The sequence below is a fragment of the Canis lupus genome, chromosome X (genome assembly GCF_003254725.2).
Source record: "Canis lupus dingo isolate Sandy chromosome X, ASM325472v2, whole genome shotgun sequence".
Classification (NCBI taxonomy): domain Eukaryota; kingdom Metazoa; phylum Chordata; class Mammalia; order Carnivora; family Canidae; genus Canis; species Canis lupus.
The window spans coordinates 119,432,353-119,457,960 of NC_064281.1; the positions used below are offsets into that span (position 1 = coordinate 119,432,353).

The 25,608-nt window shown below is 44.3% G+C and overlaps 1 protein-coding gene across 4 annotated transcripts in view; it reads left to right on the plus strand.

The window, feature by feature from the left end:
• Positions 1–25,608, plus strand: part of MTM1 (myotubularin 1) — a 96,516-nt gene that overhangs the window by 11,983 nt on the left and 58,925 nt on the right. For 3 of the 4 annotated variants that reach the window (XM_025460760.2, XM_025460762.2, XM_035711963.2), the window contains exons 2-4: positions 11,426–11,496; positions 13,686–13,758; positions 15,517–15,611. In XM_025460760.2, coding sequence (XP_025316545.1) covers positions 11,434–11,496; positions 13,686–13,758; positions 15,517–15,611 — 231 coding nt within the window. In that variant the 5' untranslated portion in view covers positions 11,426–11,433. Of the gene's footprint in view, positions 1–6,024; positions 6,227–11,425; positions 11,497–13,685; positions 13,759–15,516; positions 15,612–25,608 lie in introns of all 4 variants that reach the window. The other variant, XM_049107428.1, reaches the window with a different exon arrangement.

Consider the following 25,608-nt stretch of genomic DNA (forward strand, 5'->3'; position numbering starts at 1 on the left):
TCATGTGTTCGGTCCTTTACCTTTTTGTATAGCTTGTGTGGCTTGCCACTGTACTTACGACTTAGTCCTCTACTCTGGGTCACTGCATGTCTTTCTCTTTCTGAATCCCCAAGGGTTCTAATGAAGCTAGCCTTTGGAGATCCCTTTAGACACTCGTCTTAACCGTTAGGGCAAATTACCCGTTGCAGGCTAGCTAGTCCTGCTGATCCCTGCTAACCTTCAAGGTCAACCTGCTCTTGTAAATTGGGACTAATAAAGATGTATCAGGCCCAGCATTTGCAACAGTTGGCAACATTCAAAAACCTCACTGGCTGCTTTTTCCTTCTGGCTTGTTTAGAGAAGGGGAAGGAAACCCCAAAACTATCCAGCCCATTTTTGGAACTCTTTGGAGTTGCCTTCAGGCACCTTTAAAAAAAAATCCTCAGTGGTATCAAATCTTTGAGTGAGGACTGGGCATTTGGCTTTAGGCCAAAATAATTTTGAGGCCCATCTGTTAAATAGAGTGGGCACCCATGCTGTGGGAAGCATTGTTTTTCATTGAAAAACTGAGATATGGTAAAAATTCATGAGATGAGGTCTTATGTAGCTCTACACTCTAAAGGCAGTTTCAAAAGAAGAACTTGAAGAATAATTTGAATAGTGATGGAGTACCTGGGCAGCTTAGTTGGTGAAGCGTCTGCTTTTGGCTCAGCTCATGATCCTGGGGCCCTGGGATGGAGCCCCGCATCCAACTCCCTGCTCAGCGGGGAGTCTGCTTCTCCCTCTCCCCCAACTCATGCTGTTCGTTCTCTCTCTCTCTCTCTCTCTCTCTCTCTCTCTCTCCCCTCCCAAATAAATAAATAAAATCTTTAAAAAAATACTTTGAATAGTGGTATTGTTACTAGAATAAGTGCACACCACCAAAAGGGACTGCTTTGAGGAAGCATTCCAGGTACGTGTGCTCTGATAAGCATTTTGACAAAAGCCTCCTTACATCACAGTTGGACCTCATGGGGTCTTTATTTTTGTCCACAATAATGAAGTTTTTCTGTCTTTTGGATATGCTTTGAAAAGACTCTTCCGTGGTACTAAGCAACATTGCAGTGGCCAAACCAGAAGGAATGTACTGGTTCAGTGCCTCCCAAACATGGATGTGGGGAGAAGAGGCACTATTTGTTTACTCGTCTGTAAAATGGAGACTGGAGTTCTGTTTGTGACCAGCCAATTTTATAACATAGAGATGGAATTCCAAGAAGACCTTTTGCATTCAACTGTGTAAGCATTCCTCCTCTTTCATTTGATCATCTACTAGAGAACCAGAGCCACAAATATGTTAGTGCTCAAGAGGGTCAGGCTGACTGGGTTTGAACTGTAACTTTGACAATTCTTAGCAGACATGTTCTTTAACCTTCCTGTTCTCTGGGGTTGTGTGTTTTCCTATGAAGATCATAATAGTAGTTGTCTTATAAGGTTGTTGGGGAGAGGGGTGGGTCGAATGAGTCGATCTGTGCTTAGAACAATGCCTGGCACATAGTGGAGGGTCAGTAAATGGAAGCCATGATCATTATCCAAAGCTACCATTGCAGTTCTCAAACAACTGTGCGTGAAGTGGGAGACATTTAAAAGATTGTTAGAGCAGAACAGAATAGTGAAACCTGGAACCAGTTCAGAAGACACAGGGTGGAACAACGGACTTCTATGCAGTGGTGAAAAAGTACAGCTCCACACGTCTACTTATATGGCTCCCCCAACCCTGCCGTGTGAGCAGAGCAGAGGGCAGAAGACTGTGGAAACATTGCATTTATGTGTAAAAGGTCAAGATCACACAAAAATGACATTATTTAGGGATATATACATTAATTAAAAATGACACAGATATGCAAAAATCAGCCCCAGGAAGGAAGAGAGGTTGGGGTACCTTCAACAGCCAAAGACTAGCCTCTCCAAAGTCAGGAAAGTTTGTGAGGGTGATGCTGTCTCCATTTATCCATAGACTGAGTTGCCTAGGCTGCTGCATGCTGGTGCCACACGGTGAAACAGCCCTCGCCCTTAGGAAGCGCAGATCGAACCACACAAAGCATCAGTGGATACGTACAGTACAGCATGAGGAGTGAAATATTAGAAATCTGTGCAATGGGCAGAGAAGCAAGGTGTGTGTGTGTGTGTGTGTGTGTGTGTGTGTGCGCGCGCGCGCGCGCGCATGCGTGCCGGGGGAGCTCAGGTAAAGCTTCCTGTGTCCAAGCAGGTAAAGATGGACCCTGGTGCTCACAAAGCTCCTGCTGCTCCTCCAGTAAAGTGCCCTGGGGAATTGGTCTGAGTGGAAGGGTGTCATCTCTGGCCTTGAATCCTGTCCCTGTTCTTCTAGAAATTGCACACCTGCCCCTTAGTTCTTATCCTCCCCTATCACCACTGACTCCAGTTGGAGGACTCTTTGTCAGGATCGCCAGTCTGAGAAGGTCCTTGGGAAGTCGGGAGATCTTCTGGACTGCACCTTCATTACTTCTGCAGTTGTGACTGTTTCCACGTCTCTACTCTCACCTTCAACAACCACTCTTACCTTTTTGCTTAAGAAGGTGCTTTTCACTTCCAGCCTAAAATATACTTTTTGCAATAGTTTCTCACAGGGAAAAATAGTTCGCGGAGATGCAGTTTTATCATGGAGCTGGGTTCATGAGTTTTGAAATTGGCAGGTGGATGGGGAACTTGATCTTGTTCCTATTTTAAAACTTTGTTTACTGCCAGGTATTTGGCTGTTACAAAATCCGTGGGTGGATTTAATGATTTGTTTAAATATCTGTAATATTACTAAGTAGCCCTTTTACATTAAGAAAGTCAAGGATGGCACTTGAGTTTTCTAAGAGTTTATATAGCATACTGATACCAATTCAGGAAGCATTTTGAAAGTTATCTTGATCCATGGCCACAGCTCATGCTGCTGAAGCCAATCAGCTGTCTTGACGATGTGCCATTTTTCATGAGGGGACCAAGGAATATGGTGAGTGGATCAATTCAAATCCATCACTAACCACTGGAAAAAAAAATGATTCAAAAAGCATTCTACACTGGATCTGAATTTTATTGCTTTTAGCCAAAGGTCTTTGCAGCATTTCCAAAGAAGTGGAAGCAAGTGTATCGTGATCTTTACAATGAAAAGTAGGGGCGCCTGGGTGGCTCAGTGGGTTAAGCATCAGACTCGTGATTTCAGCTCAGGTCACAACCTCAGGGTCATGAGATGGAGCCCCATCTCAGGCTCAGTCTGGGGTCTGCTTGTCTTTTCCCCTCCCCCTCTGCCCCTCTTCCTGCTTGAGCTCTCTCTGCTCTTTCTCTGTGTCAGACAAATAAAATCTTTTTAAAAAAATGGATAGCAAATATCAAAGTGACCCGAAGTTCAAGTTTGTAAATGAAATGCTGCTTAACATCTTATAATTTCCAAAGAAGAATCATCAAAATGAGGCCCCTTTAGTCCTGAGATTTGATGTGGCTGAGACAAATTGAGGAGCTGTGAGGCATATGTGTGACATGTTCTATTTAGACAATAAGCCACTTGCCTTGACGGGCGGGTACTGTTGTGGGATAAACACAGATTTACTCTGAAAAACCTCTAGCATATTTCTAGATTGTTGAGCCAAAATAGAAGGTAATGAGGTGAGGTCCCCATGTTAGGGATCCTGTGGAAATTTTCCTTGGGCTAGGATTCTAGTATTCTATTTTTCTTTTTCTTTTTTTTTAAATAGAAGTCAGCATGCTTTAAAGATAAACTGCTTTAAGGCTATTCAGAGCCATGCCAAGATCAGATGGATCATCTTAGAAAGTGTGTACACAGAATGGTTACCCAGTGTTAGACACCGTGTATTTTATGGACGATCCAGCCAAGTGTATTAGCACCAGTTTGAGGAATGACTTCGAGCTCATCAAAGCATCTCTTGTAGGAGGAGGGGGCTTGGTATTTGAGTGCCTCTGTGTTGCCATCTGCTGTGGAAGTATCATGCCCATTTCACAGACCAGGAACTATAGTTTGTCCAGTGGTGCATTATTATTATTATTAATCAAGCGACAACATTGGGATTTGAAGCACAGACTGTTATAAATACGGAATCCCTTTCTTTTTTCAACCATATCATACAGTTTTGCAGCTGGTCTTAGTACGCGTTTATAAGGAATAAGCTATGAATGGGCGGGGTGGCCAATAACTTACATTTTAGTTTAAGAGGACACAATAGTTATTTACTTTAGGCAAAGAAAGTTCATTTGGAAATCATTTATTTTAATATTTTTATTAGTTTATATTTAACAGTTTAAGGCGGAGAGTGACAGCCTGTCTTTGTAAATAAAATCTTACTGGAATATAGGCATACCCTTTCATTTCCGTATTGCCTTTATGTTTTTTTTTTATTAATTTAGTAAGCTCAGTGCCCAACTTGGGGCTTGAACTCCTGTCCCCAAGATCAAGAGTCGCATGCTCTACTGACTTAGCCAGTGAGGTGACTCTGCCTTTTGCTGTTTTTTTTTTAATAATAAATTTATTTTTTATTGGTGTTCAATTTGCCAACATACAGAATAACACCCAGTGCTCATCCCATCAAGTGCCCCCCTCAGTGCCCGTCACCCATTCACCCCCACTCCCCGCCCTCCTCCCCTTCCTCTACCCCTAGTTCGTTTCCCAGAGTTAGGAGTCTTCATGTTCTGTCTCCCTTTCTGATATTTCCTACCCATTTCTTCTCCCTTCCCTTCTATTCCCTTTCACTATTATTTATATTCCCCAAATGAATGAGACCATATAATGTTTGTCCTTCTCTGATTGACTTATTTCACTCAGCATAATACCCTCCAGTTCCATCCACGTTGAAGCAAATGGTGGGTATTTGTCGTTTCTAATGCATTTTGCTGTTTTAATGCTACAACACAGAGCTTAGTAGCTGTAACAGTCTGTATGGCCCACAAAGCCTAAAATATTTACTACCTGTCCCTTTATAGAAAAAGTTTGCCAACCCCTGTGCAAAGGCAGATGTATAAAAATGAAATAAACTCCTAGGGTTTTTTTTAAAAGATTTTATTTATTTATTCATGAGAGATACAGAGAGAGGCAGAGACACAGACAGAGGGAGAAGCAGGCTCCCTGCAGGGAGCCCGGTGCGGGACTCGATCCTGGGACCAGGATCATGCCCTGAGCCAAAGTCAGACGCTCAACCGCTGAGCCACCCAGGTGTCCCCAAATTCCTAGTTTTATAGACCATCATTTGTTTTCATGTGGGTTGAGCACATATGGAACTTGAATTGATGGTGTACCTGGTCTCAAAATGGCTGAGATGAACATTTCTCTCTTGTGCAGAGTGGTTTCTCAAGGCATTGTTTTCATTTTCTTGCCTCCTAGGTGGTCTGTAGTCAAAGCAACTTTAATGCAAAAATTAGAATGAGTTAACTTAGTAAATCCTGTGTGTAAAGGCGCTCCAGGTACCTAAGGGAACTCTTGAGTGCTTCTCATTGGGGGTGACACTCCCCCTAGAGGTCAAATTGGTAATGGGGGGTTGCTTTTATTTTTAGTCTAATGTATTGAAAAATACATATTAAAAATTAAAAAAAAGTTTTTTAGGGGTGCCTGGGCATCTCAGTTGGTTGAGCATCTAGCTCTTGGTTTCTGCTCAGGTTATGATCTCAGGGTCCTGGGATCGAGCCCCACATCTGCTTGTCTCCCTCTCTCTGCCCTTCCACCTGCTGGGTGCACATGTGTGCCCACAAGTGCGCGCTCTCTCTCCATCTTGAGTAAATGCATCTTTAAAAAAATAAAAAAGAAAAGAAAATTTTTAAAGAAAGATGCATTATTTTATTATAAATTGTCATTTTGTTTCTCCTTTATACTGGCCCTTAGGCACTGTATTGATTATTTCTTGAAATCGTGTTTAGGTTGATAATATCTATGATTTTCATTTCAGGCTAGGAAAGGGGTAAATCTTTACAGGAATTTGCTTTAATACCAAAGGGAGCATGGGATCTAGTGATACTGAGCAGCCCTGTCCTAAGTATTTGGCATTTTTGTTTTCAAAACAGACTTCCAAGTAAAGAGCGCTCCTTCAGGAAGATGTGTAATATTCTGGACTCAGAGGCTTCTTACGCACAACTTCTTGCTCCCTGGCAGTCTTTAGAAGTGGGTTTTCAGACTGGGTAGCTTTCCACAGCTTTCACGGGAGCCTCCAGAGAAAAGACTATCTTTAAACTTCATTTACACGTCAACATAGCATAAGAAAGCACAGTGAGTAAAACCCAGACTGAAAGCCTGCATAGCTTTTGTCGCTGTTTGTACATGGGAAGTCCGTGTCAGCTGCTAATTGAGGGCCAGTGGTCTCCAGTCAGGTGACCATGGAGACTAGGGCTTCCCTTGGAGTTTAGATTTTGCTTGCAAAGGCCCTATGAGGTGGAGGTGAAAACTTTTCTAATTCTGCTGTCTTTAGATTTACCTAATAAGAATGGCCCACAGTTCTTAGAAAGCATTTTTAGTGCTGTTTGCTGCAGGTGTTTTGTGGAATTGGGGTTTTAGCATGCAACAGGGAGGGGAACAGTTTCTTAGTCTGGAAGCAGGGCCTGGTGGAAGAGGTTTCTGCACCTGAATTTGGAAGGTCTGTTTCATGGGAAGAGTCTGCAGTGGAGGCCAGCAGTGCTCCAGTTCTCTGTGGAGCTAATTGCTTCAAAGCAGCAGAAGTTAACACTGCCCTTCTGCTGCCCAGAGCCACCCTGCCTTGAGCATCTTGATTAGCCAAGGATTTGTTCTATCATTTTCTTAAGCTTGCATGAATTCCTGGCTTAAATGAAATATCGAGCGAACAATGGTTCTGTTCTTTGGCCAGCTCCTTATTGCCCAGTTCATTTATTCATTTAACCAGCACTTACTAAGTACCTACTGGGTGCCAGGCACTGTCACAGATGCTGTAACTGCAGCAGTAAGTACATCAGACCGGAATCCCCATCTGCTGGGGGCTTGTATTCTGGTGGGGGTGAGGCAGACAGTAACAACAGATTATCTGAAATATGGCAAGTGCTAGGGAAAAGAGATGGGCACAGAGAGGCAGAGAAGGAAGGGGGGGTGGGAGACAGATGGAGATGAGGAAGAAAGGCCAGGGGGACAGCATAGGAGGGACAAAGAGAGGGACCATGAGACCTTTAAGTCTAGTTGTGTTGACTGTTAAGAGAGATCCAATTAAGGCCATGTTGTGACTTCCAGATTTGATTTATTGAAAAATGCCACCTTTATGTAGCTTTATTTGAAAGAGTTTGGGGCCCCCAGTAATTGTTTGCCTAGATGAGTTGAGTTTTCTTAACTGCTTCTTAATCTAAAACTCGTTTTGTGCTGGGAATGGCACCAGTCACATCCAACCTAGTTTCTTCAAAATAGAGACCACTTGGAAGCACTTTTCCCTAGATGGAAAGGACACTACAGTGTTAGTCCAGAGGCCAAGGCTAGAGCTGACCCTGCCACTGACTCGCACCAGGCCTTTGCCTACGCCCTCTAGGCTCTTCTGGTCACCTTCTCTGTCATAGAAAGAGGATTGGGCTGAAAGAATGGCGAAAGTTTTTTTCCAGGATCAAAAATGCGAGATGTCTACCTTTGGTTAGATTCCTGTAATGTGCGTGTGCGTGTGTGTGTGTGTGGTGTAGCTAGATATAAATAGATATAAAAATTAAGTTTCAATTTCGCTTTAAAGGCAGGGTAGCCCAAAGTCAGTGTTTTTTAAATAAAAAGGATGAAAACTTGATCTTTAGGGATCCTGGGCAAGATATAACCAAAAGGGTATTTTCGTGTACTTTTTAAAGAGAAGCTTTGTAACTAGGTCACCACTGGCCATGCACTATCCCTGTGTTCGTTAACATTCTAGCTAGTATTAAAGGGTCAGGACTAATTTGGAGAATAATTTGTTACGATGTCAGCATGTAATAAGTCTCCTTTCATAATTGAAAATATATGTGAATAATTTGCTAATGTATATACCGGAACCCTGTTTTGAGCCCGTCCTATGTATTAGTTCTTTCATTTCGCCCATCTGTGCTACAAAAATGCAGAGATAGTAGCAGCCAAAGGCCTGAATAGTGGGAAGGTTGAATCACCCGCCCAAGGTCAAATAGTGAGTTGCAGAGTCAGGATTTGAATGGAGTTGACTCTAACATCTGTGCTCTCCAACATCACGCTGTTCCAGCTTCTGTGCATTTCAGGGATCACTTGGAACCATTCAACAGAGAGGTTCACTTATGACATTTTAAAGCGAGCCTCATGGACCTGACCTCTGTTACGTGGACCCTTGGATTTCTCAGATTTGTGCTTGATCCACCTTTGAATAATAGCAGTTTCTGGTATAACTCTAAAAAAAAAAAAAGCAGGACTTTTTAGACCTATTACAGTTAACCCTTGAACAAAGACTGCATGTTACAGTTGAGCCTTGAAGGACATGCAGGTTAGGAGCATCCACCCCCCACACAGTTGAAAATACATATGTAAGTTTTGACTGCAAAAACTGAACTTCTGATAGCCTCCCGTTGACTTGGAAGCCTTACTGATAACATAAACAGTTGATTAGCACATATTTTGTGTGTGGTCTGTGTTATATACTGTATTCTTTTTTTTAAGATTTTATTTGTTTATTCACGAGAGGCACAGAGAGAGGCAGAGACATAGGCAGAGGGAGAAGCAGGCTCCCTGCAGGGAGCCTGATGCGGGACTCAATCCCAGGACCCCGGGTTCACGCCCTGAGCCAAAGGCAGATGCTCAACCACTGAGCCACCCAAGTGCCCCATACTGTATTCCTACAATAAAGTGAGCTGGAGAAAATGTTATTAAGGGGGTCCTAAGAGAAAATACACTTAGAGTACTCTACTATAAAAAAAAATCTGTGTGTGAGAGTACCCATGCAGTTCAAACCTGTGCTGATTAAAGGTGAATTGTATATGATCCCTTATATAGAATGTCCAGAATGGGTATATTTATAGACATGGAAAGCAGATTTGTGGTTGCTTAGGGGCAAGGGGCATGGGGAGTGATATGTGACTAATGGGAGCAGAGTTCTCTCTAGGGTGATGAGAATGTTCTAAAGCTGATGGTGCTGATGGAGGCACAACTCTGGGTATACTTAAAAAACCATTGTACACTTCAAAAGAGTGGCTTGTAAAAAGTGGCTTGTGTAGTGAATTATTATATCTTGGTAAGGTAGTTAGAAATAAGGGAGATGCGAGGGCTTTCCTCTGTTTTATCTAGTTCATTTTAAATTGAAGTTTCAAATTTTATTTTAAAGATTTTATTTATTTTTTTTGGAGATGAGAGGGAGAAGGGAGGGAGAGGGACAAGCTCCATGCTCAGTCCAGAGCCTGATGTGGGGCTCAATCTCATGACCCTGAGATCATGACCTGAGCCAAAATCAAGAGTTGGATGCTCAACCAACCAAGATACCCAGATGCCCCTAAATTGAAGTTTTTAAGATGAGCGTTGAAGAAAATAGGAAGACTCCTTTCTTTTATGACTTAGAAACATGAGCAAGAAAGTGAAGACTGAATTGAGTGTATAACCCAGCATTTTAAAATTCTTATAATGACTTGACAGTAGTAATTTAACATTGTTTGAAAACATTGACTTATATTATTAAAATGTTTTAAATACTACAGTATCTGATTATTAAGAAGTAATTTCATATCTGTGACTGAAGAAAATCCGCCAAGTATATAATCTTGTTTAGTGCATAGAATAATTTCAGGGCAGAAACATCTGACTTGCTCTCACTAGTCTTCCTTATCCATTCTGCTGTCTCTGAGAATAATGAGTTATTTTGCTTGGATTTGAACTTGAGGTTAGAGAGGTCTTTCAAAGCTATTTTTCCTAAGCTTTTATCTGAATTTCACTCATTTTAGAATTATTCCTTAATCTTTCTAAAAAGTTATTTCTAATTTTAGGTCGTGTTGCCTCTTAATAATTACAGGTTTAAATTTATAAAGAAGCATTTTATTTTGCCATAATTTTTAATTTTGAAGCCTCAGGGTAGCATCCTAGGTCCACCTCTCTAGGCTTTGGTGAACCAGCGTACAAGCTCGCCCCATCAGGATGTTTCACAATATTGTGTATTTTGTACATAATCCTTAACCGATCAAATAGTTATGAGTGCCAACCATGTGCCAGAATGCAACTGTGACCCATGGGCGCCCAGCCTTGCTCTTGGTGAGCTGAACTCTGCGGCGGGAAGCCCGGCAGTCCTAATCCTAATCGAATGTCCTCATGTAGCCATCCTCACCTCTTTATCCTGGTCGTTACCCTTACCTGCATCTTTGTCACCTCGCTTGGGCCTCACGATGGCCAGTGACTGGCACTGTGCAGCTATCAAATCACTAGGTTTTGTGCCAAGGTATGTTAATATTCACTGTGCCAGATTTTGTTAGTGAGTGCTTGCCTGGCAAAAAGATCCCAGAAATACCCACCCTTACCTAGTTGATGTGGTTCACTTCCCAGTGACTTCATCTGGATCTCTCCGTGTCAATAACTTGGAGAAATAAAAGAACTGAAGCATCACTTAGTTTCCTGTTGTTGCGATAGTCTTCCCAAGCCTAAACCCTTGCAATTGAAATGATATTGTGTATGTTCTGAATATGATGCTTTCATTTATGTCTGAATTGTGATGAATATGCATTATTTAAATGAAGTATAAACTTTCCCTGGAAAATACTGATCAAATCAAATCTTGCTAATTTGATTTCCATCAAGTCCATGCCACTTTAAATTTCCTCAATTTGGAGAAGACCGAATTCTGAAAGACAGAAAGACTGTGAGTTCAGTTGCCTACCTCTTTTTACCACGATGCTTGGCTGCTTCTAAGTTATCTTGAAAAATTAAGCAGTGTGGAAATCTGAGGCCTGTTGCACAATTACTGAGCAGTATGTTTTGTGAGATGATTTGAAAGCTATGAATAACTGTTGTGTAAGTATGTGTAGTGTCTCCCACTGAGCTCCCCCAGGTACACTTAGCTGCTATACCTTTGTTGGCGCTCTTTTACGTGACCTGTGCTGTGTGCTGTGATTAGTCCCTTGTGTGTCTCGTTCCCACTGGAGATTGCTACGGAAATGGGGCCTGCAGGGGTGTAGTACTGTTTCTTCGCAGTCGCCATATTTGTTTGTTTATTTTTTAAGATTTTATTTATTCATGTGATAGAGAGAGAGAGAGAGAGAGAGAGAGAGAGAGAGGCAGAGAGGCAGAGACACAGGCAGAGGGAGAAGCAGGCTCCACGCAGGGAGCTGGATGCGGGACTCGATCCTGGGATTCCAGGACCACGCCCTGGGCTGAAGGCAGGTGCTAAACTGCTGAGCCACCCAGGGATCCCCCGCAGTCGCCGTATTTAAATCTCAGATGCCACATTGTTGGAAGTTGCCTACAAATTCCACTGATACTGCATATTGTCTTTTTTTTTTTTTTTTTTTTTTTTGCTAGTTTCCAGTATGGCTTCTGCACCAACTTCTAAATATAATTCACACTCCTTGGAGAACGAGTCTATTAAGAGGGTAAGTTTTCAGATTTAATTTGTACCTCTTTCTCTGCATTTCTCTTCTCATATTTGCATATTAGGTGGTCACTTCAGGCTCATTGAATTATTAATTATTCACATAATGTAAAATCTCCAACATATGTGGTTTTCTTTATTATCCTGTCTTGCTCCACAAAAGACAGAATGCCATAAATGTGTCAAGTTTTGCATTTGTAAATCCTTTCACGTAACTTCATTTTTTGAGAACCTGTTTTGCCAACTGCTGCCAGACACTATATTTAATATGGTAAGCAATCTCTCAGCCTTGGAAGCTTTCTGAAGGAGATCTTGGAAGGCCAAGGCCCACTGAGCAGGTTCTTATACCTTCCTCAATATTGACCTTATTTTCTAATTATGATGATAAAAAAATTGTATGACCAAAACGAATACAGCACTAAGAAAAGAATTATCAAAGTAGCAAGAAGAAAATTGTGTAATTAGTGGGAGATTTTGAAACATACATTGAAAGGAAGGGATGGATTTAAAATAAGCTTTATTCATGGCCCTTTGAAGCTTTGGATACATTTACCAATTACTCACCAGAAAGATTCATTTATACTCCCACCAGCAGTGTACAGAGATGCCTAAGCAATCAGAAGGGAGCCAACTAGTCTCTTTTAATCTGTAGCTCCCTGAGTACTAACAAGGGTAAGCTTTTTTTTAAAAAAAATTTTTATCCATTTGTATTTCTTTTTTGAAGTGGCTTATTGTGTTCCTTGCCTACTTTTTGGAGTGTTTGAGAGGATAATTTTCTATTGATTCATAAGTGTTCTTTACATATGATGATGATCAACTCTTTATAATATACATTACAGGTCTTTTTGTTTCTTATCATTGGCCTTTTAATTTTATTTATGGCATTTTGATTTTGAAATACAGAGGTTTAAATGTTTTATGTGATAACATATATCGGTCTTTTATATTTCATAGTTTCTGCTTTGGGTGTCATGTTACAAGGACCTTTTTTCATCCCCGAGATTATATGCTTTTATTGTATTTTGGTATCGTTATGGTATAAGGATCAGTTCTAAACACCAGAGTTACTTCATGAAGCTAATTGTAAGTCCTTGTGGAGTGTGACTCTAATATAAAATATATCCTCTGTTAATCCCATGTTATACTGTGTTAATCAGACATCTGTTTGCCTAATTTTGTAGTTGAATTGTATTTTTATTCTTCTGACCTCGAACTGTGGTCCTTAAAAGGTATACTGAATATTACATTTGCTCGTCATACTTGTTTTTAGTTAGTGAGTGGCAGCATTAAAGGATACTGAAGGGAAGGCATTCCTGGCTGGCAACAATTGGTCTTGCCCTCCTGGTTAAAATGCTCAGCTTGCAAGCACTAAAACATTGAAAACTGGCCAGGAATTTTCATTTTGTGCCTGAATAAAAATGATAAAACCATTAAAAGCCCAGCCGAGCACCCACCTCTGACAGCTTATATCTTACTTAAATACACAATTGACAGTTCTCTTATTTCATGATACTTTACATTTGCAGAGCCCTTGATAATTGACAAGAGTGTTCTGGTGCGTGTTGTTTCACTTAATATTCACAAAAACCCTTTGAGGGAAGTATATACTGACTTTACACGTAAAATGATTGGCCTCCTCGGTAAAATGCTTGATCGCCCTTTCCTCTTCTGTAGTGACCTATGTGAGGAAGGATCTCAGTAAAGTAAGAAACTTGATATGTAAGAAGTTATTTTCTGACATGGGAAGATTCTGTAATTACTGTTGTTCAGTTAAGGGCCCATTGAAATGAAGTTTCCATCTCTGCTCTTAACAAAAGATGACTAAATATTTAATATGGAAAAAAAAAGCTGCCAGAGTATCCCTGTGTCTATAGAATATGCTTAATATTGACTTTTTATCGCTTCCCTAAACACTGTTAACTGTAAAGTGGTTGGAAGGGGAGTTTAAACATTGATACTGAAAAGTGTGCTAATGCTATTTACAGACCAAAAGTTAACACAGCTAAAGGATATTGATGTAAGTTGTAATTTTTTGGTCGTTTGCTTTTTCTGCTCCACTTTTCTATAATGGTAAATATCACTGTAATTTTTTCTTTACAGAGTCTATTTCTGGTTGGTTGTGTTCCAGGTTGCTTAAAAATCTGTGCAAATGTAATGTCATTCCTTCTGACGCCCCTGTTTCATTTCCAGACTTCTAGGGATGGAGTTAATTGGGACCTGAGTGAGGCTGTTCCTCGACTTCCAGGAGAAACTCGTATCACTGGTAAGGGTCCTGTGAAGTTAGGATTCACATAACTTGATGAGAGTCCCAGCAGGATCAGGTGGCTTCCATCCCTCTTTCTCTACAGAACTCAAATTAAGAGAAACAGGCTAGCTTTGTTTAAAACTGTTAACATAAGGAGAACTCTCTCCATTAGTTTCCTGATCAGAGAGTTCTTTCAGGAGTTTCATGATATTCAGGAGGGTGATGTTTTTCCCTCTGTACCCAAGACTGACAATTATTTTGGAAAAAAAGTGGATTATCTCTTAAATGTCTCTTATTGGAGCTCTAAGCTCTCATGGTTTGAGGTTATAAGCACAAAATAATGTTAAGGTTTTCCAGCCTAGGATCTGTGATCAACCTAAAGACTTAACATCTTTGTAGTCTTTGCTTTGAAATATAGGAGACCATATTGGTTTAGAATATCTTTCATTTGTCCAATAACTGGAGTTTGTACTATTGATGCAGTATTTCAATTGTTGACGTATTTTTTTCATGGTAAATTCATATTAAGAGGAAGGGATCTACTTTAGAAGGACCAGATCATTCAGGCTTAAGAATATAGAAGCATCTGACAGCTTCTAAGCCAAATGCTAATGTTGTGGGCATTCACATTTTATATTAGGGCAGAGGACACCCTCACTTCAGATTATCACATATTTGGTAATGTGGGTGATACAGCTACCATTGTTTCAGGGAACCTTTTGGTTTGTTAACTAAGGTCTGGGTTGTTTAGCTCAAGTGGCTACAACATGCTGTTGATGAGATTAAGGCCATAAGACATGGTGCCTTTGTGAATTAGTTAGCCTTGCACCGTGAGAAACTCTTCCATGTCCATAGACTTGCACCCGATTCTGGTCTTGATGAGAAAACCAGTGGCATGCATCCATCACAATTCTGGATAAGAGCAAAGAGGATAGCTTACTTCAGGTGGCCCTCGTATATGGAATTTTGGTGCTCTGCATCATTGTCAGAAGCTTAACTGAGGTAGTCATTCATTGAATTAGCAGGATGTAGCCTTACTGGGCATTTTTCGTTTAGCACCCAAGGAGAAAGGGATTTCAAAATTGTTTTTAAAAAATTAAAAGCCATTAACACATTCAAGGACATCCTTGAAAGATAATAGGAAGATCTTTTTGTTATAATAAATTACCTCTCCTGATTGAGTCTCTCCTTATGTTTGAGTCTACTAAAGATATACCATTACCTTGGCCATCTGTTTTCTGTCCCTGAAATGATTGAAATGGATCTAACTAAAAACTCTTCTCTGGACTATTAGAAAATACTAGGAATATTTCTACCACTGACATCCATTTATTAAAAACATCACAATGTTCGTGTGATGAGAGGTTGGCAAGCCTCAGACCCTACGTGGTGGTTAGTCCACAAGATTGTCCCACCTGAACGGCCATCCTATGGTTGCAGGAGCTCCGTAGTTATCTCTAAGAACCACCTAGGAGTAGCAGCAACAGGACCCGAGTACACTTTTGCTCTCCAGTTTACCACCTTGCCCCAGGTGGTGACAGCATTTTGGTCAAGCTCAGGGAAGCCATGCCGGTGCTTGGAGGTGACCTGTGGCCCACACTTGATCTGGCACGGTAATGTAGAAACATTGCCCAGTGCCTGCTTCTCGACCTTTCTAGGGATCCTTTTTTTACTGTAGCTATTCTTAGCCACATAGTTGATATTAAATGAGTGCCATTTGTTGTGTATCTTGGTATATATTTCCATTATTTTAGGGTACTTTTTTTATCTTAATAGACAAAGAAGTTATTTACATATGTCCTTTCAATGGCCCCATTAAGGGAAGAGTTTACATCACAAATTATCGTCTTTATTTAAGAAGTTTGGAAACGGTAAGTAGAATCTAAGACCATAAAGATGACCCTAACTGTTAAAGATAATGCTAAACTATGTCTCTTCTACCTGGCAACATTGACTGTGGATCAGATTAACATGGGGGATATATTTGCTTCTCAGCTCTTAATTTTTGGCTTTTGCAAAGCTCATTTACCACTAACACCTGCATATGTAGCAAGAGCGAATCTAAAAAGTCAGAAGTTTTGGCCCTCATCACATTGGGGAAGCGTTGGTAACTGGACCCATCTGCTAGTTTGGAGGAGTTAGTGTAGAATAGTGGTTCTTTATCAGAAGCACAGATGAGAACCACTTGGGGTGCTTAACAGACACTACAGATGCCCTACAGGTGTTGTGTCAAAATGTCTGGGCCTGTGGTCCAGATACAGTTGTACATTTTAAGACTCCACAGAGGAGGATGCTGATGATATGAATCCCTCATTAAGGCCCATTGCTCTAGAACTTCCCAGGTGTTGCAAAGTACTAGGTAGTGGTTTAGCAGTAGGATGCCTGTGGTATGGCTTGTGCCACTCTACATTTTTACTCCATGGCCATGAAATGTTTGTCACAGCATTTCAAGGAATGTACCCCCGATGGAACAATGAGATGGAGACGAGATGCTCCAGAAGGGAAGGGACAAGTGAAGAGCTGCCATGGCTGTCACCGAAGGACCCACGGTAGATACAGTGGGTCACCATCATGCAGGCCAGCCTGAAGGGGCAGCTATACCTGGGGGATGGACCAAGTAGGGATGGATAGGTCCAGGGTTCGTGGAAGAGTAGCAATTTCTACACAGGAGATGTTGAGACCGTTGGGGGAATCTAGCTTTTGTTTCGTTGCTTTTACCCCATAACTTCTTCAGGACTATTGTTGCCTTGTCTTGATTAAGTCAAGGCATGTGACTAAGAAGCCATGGGCTAAATGGTGGTGGTACACCTAGGTGAGTTATAGACCGTGGATTAAAGGCTCGATGCCAACCAGGAAGGGGAGTCCCAAATGTCTCGCTGTGCAGGGCCCCTCCTCTGCAGCATTTCTAACACAATGCAGTTGAACCCTCAGAAAGCATGCATGTCCAATATGTGAGAAACCACAAACTAGCCAATGCTCTAGACTACACAGGTGTGATTTGAAACTGCCTTAATAGACTAGGATATCAGAATGAAACTAATGATACAACATTTCTTGTAGATGACATTTATTTTATACAAACCGCTGGTGCCAATGAAGGATGGAGGAGGTCTTAACAGGGGCTTGAGCTCATTTGACCCAGTAATTGGGCCTGGTTGATGTCAAAGTTAATATACCCATAGGCTCTACTCACAAAAAGTATAAGACAGTGACCAGCAAAATGAGACTGTAGTCCCACCTGGAGTGTCGTGTCATGTTCAGATCCAGGTGCCACGTTTTAAGAGGGACATTGGAACACCAGCAAGGGTTCAGACAAGGGGACCAGGTTTGTGGAGGGGCTGTAATAGAAGCAACGATTGAAGTAACTGTTGGTTTTTCATCTGAAGAAAAGACAGAAGCGAGGCACGGCAGAGCTACCCTGGAATGAATGTCTGAAGTGCCTTTTGTGGATCAGGGATCAGACTCATTCTGTCCGGCTCCCAAGGGTCAAATTGGGACAGATTGAGAGATTTGATGCTGATATATGTAAGGGTCATCAAAAATGAGAATTAAAGCAAGTGTTACGGTGCCTTACCCCTCTGAGACCCTTGGCTTGTTGGCTGGCCACGCATGCCCGGTCCCATTTTCTGCTGTCACTGATGACGAACTGGGGAAATTTTTAAGACTCTGCTGCCATGACAGGATTGTACAATCTCAGCTACACAAAACGAGTGAAAAGTATCAGTAGAAAAGAGGAAATAACATGAAGCGTTTTAGTCCTTGGGCTCTCTGGAGAGTGGAATTATGCATGCTTTATTTTTTTCCCTCCACTTGGAATGAGCATGTATGACTTTTATGATTGGGAGAGCACGTAGCAAGCTTTCGTTGGTTTTCGTGTGGCATTGTAGAAGGTGGGGATGAACACCAAAGGGGTGTATAAAAGGCCCATTTGACAGTGACTACTAACTTTTTTCTTCTTCCACTGTTTCACATAAACATTTTGACCAGTCGGCCCTAACATTTAGTATAAAAGCGAGAAGCTCATGGCAGAAAACATCATATACAGAAAGCCATGTAAGTGGTTATGCAGAAGCCTCAAAACATAGTCATCATAGTGTTTCTTAAAGTTCTAAGTAAGAACATCAGTTGTGGATTCTGCTGAAAACTGTGTGTTTGACAAAGAGCTGCCCTCTCCCTGGCATTTTGAAGCGGACACCTGTTTCAGGTAGGTAAACCCAGCAGTGGGAGTGCAGTCTGACTCGGGAGCCCGCTGTCCCACGTCATTGAGGTGTCAACGGCAAGGTGTCCCGCCCACCCCATTCCCTAGGATGGTAGCAGCACAGTGGCTGTCTCCTTAGATTGTCACTGCAGCCCCTCCTTCCTGGTCATCCGTCCTCCACTCTGCCTTGCATCCTGCCTCCAGAATGATCCTCCTTAGAACGAGGCTGGCCAGCTTACTTCTCCAGCCTAAAACTCTCGTTGGCTCCTTGGGGCTCACAGAATAAAATCCAATCTCACTTACGTGGCGTAAACATCCTCGTGACTTCTCTTGCTTCGACTCACGCCACTTCTGGCCAGGCTCTTCTGTATGGAGGCATGGCATGTGCTCTTCACCCTGGATCGGGGTGCTACTTTCAGAAGCTGCTGTCTGTCCTTCAGAACCCACCTCAGCAGTCCTGAGCCACCTCCAGCTCCTGTGAAGGGGCCCCTCTGTCTTTGTGTCCCCATAGCCTCTTCCCATGCCTCTCCCTCCCCTCTATCACCCACTGCTCATGAGCCCTCCCTTGACCATCACACCTTCTTTCCTTTCCATGTTTGTTTCTCCGGAGCCCTTGCCTCCCGCCTCTGATTTTATATATTTCACTGCTTCGTCTTGTTGCTTGGCCCTCTGAGGACAGGGATGCTCATCTGTCTGTCCCCGACCCCCACCCTGTGTCCCCTTAGTGCTGAGGGCAGAGCCTGGCACATTGAAGGGTATTCATTCAGGCTGCGCTGAGTGAAGGAAGTCTGGTCTCACTTATTTGCTGCTGTATGTCTGTGGCCTTTACTAATGCTGAGTCCTTCTGGTCCTGGGCCTAGGTAGCGCCGGGTCCAGTAGGTGGTAGACACTCAGGCAAAAGGTATTCTGTGAGTGAACTCGGGAGGAAACAGGCTTCATCACTCCAGTTTGACTGCCATGAGGACCCCACTAAATCCCAGCATCTCGAATACTGACATTGTTTCTGGGCTTTGGAAATCCCATAGCCCCCTTTTGACCTTGAGGGTGCTCAGGAATTTGGTGTGGGGTCGCTCTCATGACCACAGTGGTGGCGGGGAGGGGGGAGCAGTTCCCTTTTGGCCCATGGTGCTCTAATCCGTAGACTCCCAAGGAGAAGGAAGACTGCTTCGGCTTCCTTTCCAGGAGCACGTCAGGTTCAGGTGTGGTAGCTGGTGAGAAAGGCAAAGTAACCCCTTGGTTCATTCATGCGCTCGTGCCTGTATTCTGGAACCTTCAGTGAGCAGCACGGTGAGCTAACAGTGAGCTTGGTGAACGACACAGAGGCGAGTAATTGGGGTGTAATATGACAGAGCCTGGCGTGGTTGCATAACACTGTGAGGTTACAAGGGAGACGGCAAGTAACCCAGTGATGATGAGTCATAGCATGCTTTGTAGAGGAGGTGATATTTGAGCCGAGTCTTGAAGAATGGTAACAATTTCCTGGACAGGAGGGGAGAGAGGGGGGAGCAGTGCAGGTAGAGGGTTTCCCTACGTCACTGCATGACGATCTGGAGAAGACCACATAGTGTGGAAACGGCTGGGTGGGCTGTTGGGGCTGGAGTAGAGGGTGGAGGGGGAGTGGGGGGCAGGAGATGAAGCCAGGAGCAGGGTCCGCCCCACGAGTCTCGCGAGTCACAGGTCAGCGGCGCCGGCCTTATGGGGAGGACCACACAGTGGATGTGTGTTTCTGGAAGGGACGGCCGGTTGCAGCGTGTCTGATGGACTGGGGGCGGGGGGGGAACTGGAGGTGGGGAGAGCAGTGGGAAAGGTAGTGGTCCAGGTGAGCAGCCGGGGCCTTGCAGTCGTCGTCGCACCAGGAGGAGGGAAAAGCGCGGGAGGTTTGGGAGGACGGGGTGGCCGTTTGGAGGTGGGAGTTGGAGGAAGGACTACGAGTCGAGGGTGGTGCCTCTGATCCTTTGCTTTGACGTGGACCTCCCGGGAGAAGGAGTGTGGCAGAGATGAGCCCCCGGGGATCCTCGGAACAGGTGGACTTAATAGCCGTACAGCCACTGAGTGGCAATGTCTCCGAAGCATTTGGAAACGTGACTCCGGAGCCTGTGAAGTTGTTAGCACGTCAGTGTTGGTGGAAGCCGCATGCATCCCCGTGATTACCTGACAAGGAGATGCATGCTGTGGCCGAGGACCCTGAGGGCTCGAACATTCTCCCGGGCGGGGTTGTGGGGGGCAGCCCCAGCGCCGGAGAAGAGAAAGCAGGGGTGGTCAGAGCGGAGGCTTCGGTGGAAGTCGGTGGAAGGGAGAAGATTCGGGAAGGAAGGGAGCACACCGCTGAGGGAATGCTGCAGGGCTCTGCAGGATAAAGAACGAGCAGAGCCCAGGAGGGTAGTTGTTAGGTCACTGGGAACCCATTCTGTGGACGCACCAGTCTGGTGGTCTCCCTCCTCCTTCCGCCTCCGAGGCCTCAGCTGGCTTCTCTCTGGTCCTCGTCCTCCCCAGGGCTCCTCCGCTCCCTGGCTGCGGTCTCCTCTCTCAGGATAACGCTGCGTGCTGGCTGTGCTCCTCCCCACATGCTCTCCCCGACCAGGCCACAGCTGATGGGCAGAGCCATCCCCTCGTTGCCCCTGGGCTTGCTTTGGTTTCGAGGGCTGCCTTTCTTCTGGCCCCTTTCTCATTTTTTAAAAAAAGATGTATTTATTTTGGAGGGAGAGAGAAGGGCCAGAGGGAGAGAATCCCCAAGCAGAGCCCAACACAGGACTCGATCCCATGACCCGGGAGATCATGACCTGAGCTGAAACCAAGAGTCTGATGCTCAACTGACCGAGCCACCCCAGCACCTCCCCCTTTCCTCGTTTCTTTTCTTTTCTTTTCTTTTCTTTTCTTTTCTTTTCTTTTCTTTTCTTTTCTTTTCTTTTCTTTTCTTTTCTTTTCTTTTCTTTTTTTCTTTTCTTTTCTTTCTTTTCTTTCTTTTCTTTCTTTTTAAAGATTGTATTTATTTATGAGAGACACAGAAAGAAAGAGAGAGAGAGGCAGAGACACAGGCAGAGGGAGAAGCAGACTCCATGCAGGGAGCCTGACGTGGGACTCGATACCGGGTCTCCAGGATCATGCCCTGGGCAAAAGGCAGTGCTAAACTGCTGAACCACCCAGGCTGCCCCTTTTCCTCGTTTCTTACTGCCTGCCCGAGACCCCTGGGCTTTTTGCCTGCCTCCCAGGTGCAGGGGCCAAGGCGGGAGTCTTCAGCTCTTCCTCCCTCCCCGGTGCCATCTTCTGGTGCTCTTGCTTCTCTGGCTGGTGCTGCTTCTCTTCCAGCAGCCCTGGGGTCCCTGCCCCTCTCCTCCCTCCTCCACAGTCTTCGCATGCACCCCACCCCAGTCCAGGGTCTTGTCCTGGGCCATCACAGGGGCCACATATTGGCCTCCCTGCCTCTGGCCTCTCCCCATTCCCTTCTCTCTGGCCCCTGAAGTCCTCTTTATAGTCATGCCATCCCCGTGCTCAGACACTCTCCGTGGCTCCTTTCCTCCCTCATTTCCTATGCCTTTGCCAGGAAGTTAGGGTACTGCACCTTGCCACCTGTCTCCTGCCAGCCCGGCCCATATTCCGGCTCAGGTGCCCTACCCACTGTCCCCTAACTAAGCCCTGGGCACTCTCCTCCGGACCTCCCCTCAGGCCATTTGCTTCACCTAGAGCTCACACCCATCCCTGCTCTGTGTGCAAAATCATTTTGAAATATTTAAGATAGGAAATTTATAAAGAATAACCTAAACAGCTGTGAATCTACCATCCAGCTGAAGAAGCCCCATCTCCCCTTCGCCCCAGAGGTAACCCCCTCTGAAAGTTGGTATTCCTCGCTCCTGGTCAGCCCACACACCCTTGAACCAGAATGGATCACAGCAGATGTGTGATAGCCAGAGAACGGAGGCTTTTAGGCCTGTCAACCGAGAAATGCTGATGAGATGACAAACATGTTGCACACACCTTTCATTTTCTGATGGTAAGTCAGAAGTAGGATGTTCTTCCTGGATTAAATTCCAGGAGAAATGTCTCTAAAAGATAGGAACATGATGACTCCATCCTTCAGGCAGAGTATTACCCAAAGATTCTTCACTACCATTTGAGACCCTCTATAAAGACAGAATGCACGTCTTTATAGAATGCACGTTCACCTTTAGTTGGTAAAAGGTCTTTCTCTGAGGGACTAGAAAAATGAGGTCTGCTTGCTTAGCTTTTTGATGGCTTACCAGTATATTGACAGGACTCAGAGAATTGAGATGGCTGGCTGGCTTGTGTGTCCTTCAGACTCTGTTTCTCTCAAATACTCGGTTCTGAAATGACCTTTGAGCAGGTGCTGGGTATCATACCACCCAGGAGCCAGGTGTCTAACAAGTGTAGCAGTGCTCAGCTTCCGTGGTCTCTTGTCATTGGCTGCAACTGGAGCTGTAAGCCATGAACACCACCCTCTCCTTCCATTATGGACACTTGGAGCCAGATCTGTATTCTTTCCCAGAATGAAGGCCCATCCAGTTCATCATAAGGGTGACCAACAAGGATTCCTGCAGTAGTCTTCTTTTCATGAAAATACAATGGAGACTTTCTGATAGTTTCCTTTTTTTAGGTCCTTCAGTCTAGGAGATTTAGCACCTCTTCTCATTTTAAGAGAGCTGAAATAATGTCCCAAACCCTATAATAAAACATTCTCAAGTGTCTGTAGTAGAACTTCAGTGGGGACATCGGATGTTTACTATAGGTATCCTGTTAAACTTCAGTCTTGAATCATCCCCTCCTTTTGCTGCTGCAAAATAAGTGCTGTTTCAGGATAAAACAGAGCCTGTTGAGCCCTCAGGTTCCCTTGCCCCTTGTGGCCACTTCATTCCCAATTTGCCAGCCCCCAGACTTGACAGGCCATGGACTATGGTGTGCAAGTCACATAGATTTCATTCATTAGTTCCTGTACAAGTGCAGAGTGAGAGTGCAGGCTTTCAGACCCCAGGGGCTCCCCTTGCACGGGCAGTTCTTTTTAATCTCAGGCCGACCTCTCTCTCCGACCCCCCACTGCATCCCTGCCAAACCCTCCACATTCTTCAACCCACCTTGTCCCTTGCTCTGCTGAACACTTACAAGCCCTCCTCCCTGGGCTCCCGGAGACCGCCCACTCCACCACCTGCTGCTGGCCGTCCTCACCCGTGCTCTCCTCCTCGTCTCAGCGGAAAGGACTGGTTGCCTTTTTTTCCAAAACAAACTTTCCTCCACTTGAGCCTCTTTTCCTTCCCTTAAAACCTTAGTACCCATTTGGTCTGTGCCTTCCATTGTGATTCCCATTGGCTCCTTGTGTCTTGGATCCCTGCTACCCCCTACCTGCACCCCCCCAATACTACCATCCTCTCTTTTCCCCTTCTTTACCACACTTCTTCTAGTTCGTTCTTTATTCATTGACCATTTGAGAGGCTGCTGCTGCAGGTCGAGCACTGTGCCGGGTGCTCGGATCTAGTGGTGTGCATGGCAGACCTGGCCTCTCCCTCGTGAAGCTTTAGTTGCGATGGGACCCACAGACATTAATCAGATGATCACACCAGATGTGTAACACCAGCTTGTGCCAAGTGTCAGCAGTACAGGAGTGAGTCCTACGGGAGTGCCATTGTTTGAGGAGCCTGGGAAATTGTCCTGAGAAAATGATGTTTGACCCCTGGTCTGAAGAATGAATAGGAAGGACCTAGATGCTTGGCAGGGGCTGGGGTGGGGGGAGGGACAGAGAAGCAGCTGAGATTAAGGGGAACAGGAAAGGATAAGCCAGTGGCTGGGTTGGGGGCAGGGAGAGCAGCAGAAGAATGAGCAGGAGGGAGCGGGGGTGGGGGCCAGATGACCAAGATCTCGTAGCCCCTAAGGATGGAGGTGTTTGGGGTTGAGCAGTGAGAAGCTTTGGACATGATTTAAGCCAAGGACTGATAGCATCAGATGGACTCTCGGCGATCACCTCTGCTGCTGTATGGAGGGCAGACTCTAAGGCGAGCAGCGGTCCATGAGGAGACTGCTAGGCTTGTTCCCGTGGTCCAGAGAAGTTGGAGAGGGGTTGACAGGTGCAAGATGGATTTAAGAGGAAAATGTGGGAGATTAGGTGAGGGATAACAGAGAAGGGGATGTCAGGCATGACAAACCTCCTAGGTTTCCAGCTTTTGTAATGGCGGATAGAGCACCAGCCACTGAGATTGGAAGACATGATTTGGAGAGAGAAACATCATGTTCTAGACATTTTGAGTTGGGAGGGGGTGCTTTGGAAATCTCTCCCGGTTCCATATGTCCAGCTGCCTCTTGCTTATCCGCACATGATAATTTTATCAGCCCCCAGCCCTGTGCATGTCAAAGTGACAATTTTCATTTTTCTCCAAAACCCGTTTCTGTGTCCTTTGCATCTCTTGGTGGAATCACATCTCTTGTGTGGGCCTAAATCTTGAGTCCTTGCGAGACTTCCCCCACTGGCTCATTGTCTCCTTCTTTTGCTTCCCACATGGGTCACTGTGCTCTCAGATTCTCTTACATTCCCAATTTGCCTTAAACCATTAGCTTGCAGGGTTCCAAGGAACAGGCGTAGTACACAGTGCTTAGTGCTGCCAAATGAATCTTCAGGAAGCACCGGCCTGTCATTGTGCTCTTCTTCACGAAACAGACTCCATGGATCCCAGTCATCCTGATCCAAGCCCTGGGGCACTCCCCAGGGAATTCCTCTGCCACCAGATCATAAACCTGATCCACTTGTTATATGAAATCCCCATACTTTCCCACAGGTGTAGCTGATGTCACTGTTACCTGTTTGGGGAAGGCAAATCTACAGCTGCTATTATTCCATCTTGTAAGGATCATCTTTAACATTGCCATTGCCACAGAACCTTCATGAGACCCAATCAATAGGAAATTGTTCTGCCCTCCTCTGACCTCTCATCTCATTAGTCTGGACATGGCTTTTGTTCTGTTTTGTTTTGTTTTGTTTTGCAAGCTGGCATCAGAGCTATTTGGGTACATGTGTCTTCTCTCCCAGACTGGGCCCTGAGCTCCATGAGGGCAGCATTTGCATCTTATTTATTTATCTCTAGTGGTTCCTACTATCCAGTATGATTTCTGTTACTCCATATACACTTGAGAGAGATGGTAAAAGAATGCATCTTTTTTAGATTGTTCTGTTTACTTTCTCAACTATTTTAGATCCGTAGAGGTACAGAATTCTGAGTTATAATGGACCTTGGAGAATTCTTAAATATTTAATGATACTTAGATAGTGACAACTCCAGTTTCTACAAAGTTAAGCTAATTTTCCTATTCCTGGATCTTCCAGTTTGGCCTGCTGTGTGATCTGATCTTGAATCTGTCATTGGGGGAGAACATGGCAAGTAGCCTCATTAAACTGTGGGTGCCTGTGGTCAGGAACTGGCTGCTTCTCCTCAGTTGTCCCATTTTCTGTTTTGTGTTGGGTCAGGCTGATCAGAGCTATAGAATTGCCCCCATACAAGGACAAAGAACAGTATGGTCTCATCTTTTTTGTTTATATTCTTGCTTCCATGTTGACCTTAGAGTATCAGACTTCTATTTAGTGTCTAATCTGTGTGATTTTAGGCGTAAGTTTGACACTTAGGAATATACTTAGATACTCCTAAGTCTCAGTTCAAACAGAACAGTCTGCCTGATGG